We start from the raw sequence: 3,641 nt of genomic DNA, 5'->3' as shown, positions 1-3,641 counted from the left end.
GTGTTGTAAAACACAAAAAAGTATTTTAAATGTAATGTTAAATTAAAAATCAAGCAACTTATCACACTATGGCAAACCTCAACAATATCCCCAGATGTCAGGAGTTACAATACATTATCATAATTGACAGAACCTTAGGACCAGAGCTACAAAAATAAGACCCGAGCTGTAAGTCACCTTAGTGTTAACTGGTAGAAAGGTTATTTTGAATAGCTGTACCGATAAAGAGCCATTTTAGATTTTCTTTTTTACATCAAAGCTTTTCTACTCCGTAGTACAAGCACCATTGTTTGAGTATGTGGAAGCTGGACTGGTCTTTGTTGACCAACCTTGTCATTCCTTGGCTCTAGTAGTTGAGAGGCTGGCTTTGTTTTGCTTTGTCCATTGCTGTGAACACTTTCACTCTTCTTCACCTGATCGGACAGAGAACAGTTCACTCATTCACACTGTTGACAGCAATACTGTAATGATGAATCACGTGAACATACTGTGTGCTGTGCAATAAATACCTTCTTGGCACTGGATGCTTCTGAGCCAGGAGTGCGAGGCTGGGACTTCACCACCTTTGGTTTGGGTGTGCTGTCTGTGAAGAGTGCACGTTATTGATGATTTTATCAAAATTAAAAGTACTATTTTTCCTGAGTCCACCAACCATCTCTTACTGTTTTACTGGTCTAATTAAAGTCGCAATATGAACATTGCTAGCTAATGTATTTACTCTTGGTACATACATACTGGCTGTTGAGAGGTGAATAAACATGTACTGCAAAAACCCTCCGGCTGAGGAAAATATTTGCTTTTTTTCCCGGTCTGAACTAGAGCTGAAATGAATCGATTGATTAGAAATGTTCAGAAAATCAGCAACTTTAATATTCTTTTATGACATACTGTACTATGACTTTTTTTACATGGACATTCCTCATTCTCTGGCATTGTATAGGTAAAACCATCAGTAAACATCCCGTCTCATTACAAACCTGTTATAGCTTTAAATATTTAAAAAATGATAAAGTATTGCGTCATTTTGGACATTAAAAGGGTATGAAAATAGTCAAAGTGATGCTACAAAGTTCTTGTCCCCTTGATGTCGGTGGTTTGTGTACTTACTGGTCTTCTTGGGTGGAGCACTTCCGTGGGACGAAGACGACGGGGAGCTTCGTCCGCTGTCCCCTCCTGAGGAGCCCTTGTCATCGTTGGATGTAGATGGTCCAGCTGTCACTTTAAAGTCACAGTTCTCCTTTGATATGCGGTAGAGCTCCTAAGCAGAGTGATGAAATGACCACATGGACTTTAGCCAAGAAATGTAATGTTTTCTGTCACGAGAGATTGAAGACCTGTGTTGCATTCAGGCGTGTTTTACTGCCTCGGACAATATTTCAACTCATTTGTCAATGTGATGCGATGTCCTACTTTAAGCTGGTGCAAGTTGGTAGCAGTCTTCCAGTCCTTGTCATCACGAATGCGTGTCATGCGGGGAAAGCGGATAGAGATGCCATCAGCGGTGTGCATTTCGGATTTGGAAAACTCTGCGCCTGTGATCTCCCAGACAGGTGCTTGCTGCAGCAGAGAAAACAACAGCAGGTAAAACTAAACATGAATGACAAGGCAAATACATGACTGCTTCTCCATACAATGAAAAAATAAATAATTTAAATCTGACTTCTGTTCAAATGCAGTCTCAGAAAGAAAACAAAAAAAGTTTGTGGATTCCATTATTACATTCTATTTTCAGACTTGAAAGCCAGAAAGGGTCATTTCTAGCAAATGTTTTCAATCTCTGAAGTTAAACGCGTTTGTTTTCACATAAGACTACTTTCAGGTTGAAAATGCCTCCCAGCTCTGCAGCATGGGTACTCATGATCTCAATACCGTTGAGAGGAATTTATTTGGAGAAAGACATATTGCAAGAGATGCTTTTTTTTTTTACTTATGACTATTTAAAAAGGTCTGCAGAAATACAATTGGCTGTGCATGAACAGACCCATTGGGAAATTCAAATGTGCTGAATAGTGAAATCTCACCTGAGGATCACGAATAATGAAGTCCGGATAATAGTTCTTGATGATTTTCAGCCAACCTGGGATTTTGCTCGGGTCCTACACAAAGACGCGCGCACAAAAGATTAATCCTTGATTTTATTACATCAGCTCAATATTCCAGGCAGGCCTCTAAGTGGATCCTCTCTGACCTTGCTGATTTTGATCACATCCAGCTCTTTCTGGAGCCGGGCCAAGGTGGCGTCATCGTAGCCTCCGGAGCACTTGGTGACTGTGCACCATTTCTTGGAATGTGGGTCATAACAGCCCATTAGAAAACTAGACATGATGCCCCCTGGTGGGTAGAAGAACACATTTGGCATTAGGAGGGGCAGTTTCTCTTTTTTTTAATCTTCCCCTTAACATTTAAAAGGAATCTACATGTACTGTATGTGTGTGTGCTCAAATATGGCTTCAGGAAAGAAAATAAAGGATAAAATATGAATTACTAAACAGACAATTAAGAAGTTCCCCATACTTTTAGAGTTACATCTAACAGTCATTCTTAATGCCTACTATCTCACACAACATCTCTCTCAGAAAAGGCCAAGGATGATTGGAAATGTCTTGCTGCTTGTCTGCCGAATCTCTGGGATCTCCGTTTTCAATCATGTCGCCATCCATACTACTAGTGCTAACGTTACTGCCATCAACCATTGACCAGTGCTACCGGTGGAGACTATGCAGACCCATTAGATAGTCCCTCCACGGGCTTTGAACATACACTCCTACACTGTATAGTTTCACATAAATTCCCAAAACTAGCCTCCCTTAAATCCACTGATAATTTTTTCCCAACGGTTATTTTCTACTTCCCACTTTTGTCCCACAGTATAAGTGTTTAAATCTGATTCGTTGTTTCTCCTCCATTAGCTTGTCTTCACGCTGCCTGAGCTGTCTTCATTAGACATGCTTTTGAGATTTGTGCCTTTGTTTTGGCATGTGTTGTGCTTCCATGGCTCCCATTTCTTGTCTGCTTATATGCTTTACCCAATGGCATCCTCTCCTTTGCACCATGTTCCATCCGCATATTTTTCACATGAAATGTCACTATGCTGGACTCTGGGTGTTTGTATTCATAATGTTATAGAGTTTTAACCCACTGATCTACAAGGGTACACAGTTTTTAGTGTTTTTATACCAAATCCTATTGTAATGTTTAATAAAAATTATGTTCATATAATTTCCAAGATACATATTAAGTGTCAGTACTAATATAGTCTCGCTTTGCCAGACCCTCCTCCAAAGCGTGCTAGAGGAGGGTCTGGCTACTCCACATAGCATTCAGGGATGGGAGGAAAACGTGCTCTGGTCAATCACAATGGTCTTGGGCGGTGCTAAACATCGGCGATAAGCCGCAGTGCCGTTGCAAAATAGTCTCGTGAAGGGACTTGATTTGGTGGAACTTGTGTACGTTCAAAAGTTGTTTTGGTCGTGCAACAGACGACTCAGATTGGACCGATAGTCTAGCTAGCTGTCTGGATTTACCCTGCAGAGGTCTGAGGAGCAGTTAACCATAGTCCTCATAAATCAACCAGAGTTTAAAATGCCAACAAAGGAAGCCCAAGGCAACGGAGCAATCCCATCAAGGATAGAGACTACTAC

The 3,641-nt window shown here is 40.8% G+C and overlaps 1 protein-coding gene across 3 annotated transcripts in view; it reads right to left on the bottom strand.

Annotated features, from left to right (window-relative positions):
* Positions 1–3,641, bottom strand: part of lig3 (ligase III, DNA, ATP-dependent) — a 29,989-nt gene that overhangs the window by 979 nt on the left and 25,369 nt on the right. For all 3 annotated transcript variants that reach the window (XM_039778623.1, XM_039778622.1, XM_039778620.1), the window contains exons 15-20: positions 2,189–2,331; positions 2,022–2,096; positions 1,411–1,557; positions 1,108–1,258; positions 510–583; positions 330–413 (exon numbers count right to left, since the gene is read on the bottom strand). In XM_039778623.1, coding sequence (XP_039634557.1) covers positions 330–413; positions 510–583; positions 1,108–1,258; positions 1,411–1,557; positions 2,022–2,096; positions 2,189–2,331 — 674 coding nt within the window. The remainder of the gene's footprint in view (positions 1–329; positions 414–509; positions 584–1,107; positions 1,259–1,410; positions 1,558–2,021; positions 2,097–2,188; positions 2,332–3,641) is intronic.

Source organism: Perca fluviatilis, chromosome 16 (genome assembly GCF_010015445.1).
Source record: "Perca fluviatilis chromosome 16, GENO_Pfluv_1.0, whole genome shotgun sequence".
Taxonomy (NCBI): domain Eukaryota; kingdom Metazoa; phylum Chordata; class Actinopteri; order Perciformes; family Percidae; genus Perca; species Perca fluviatilis.
This window is presented reverse-complemented; position numbering and strand designations above follow the sequence as displayed.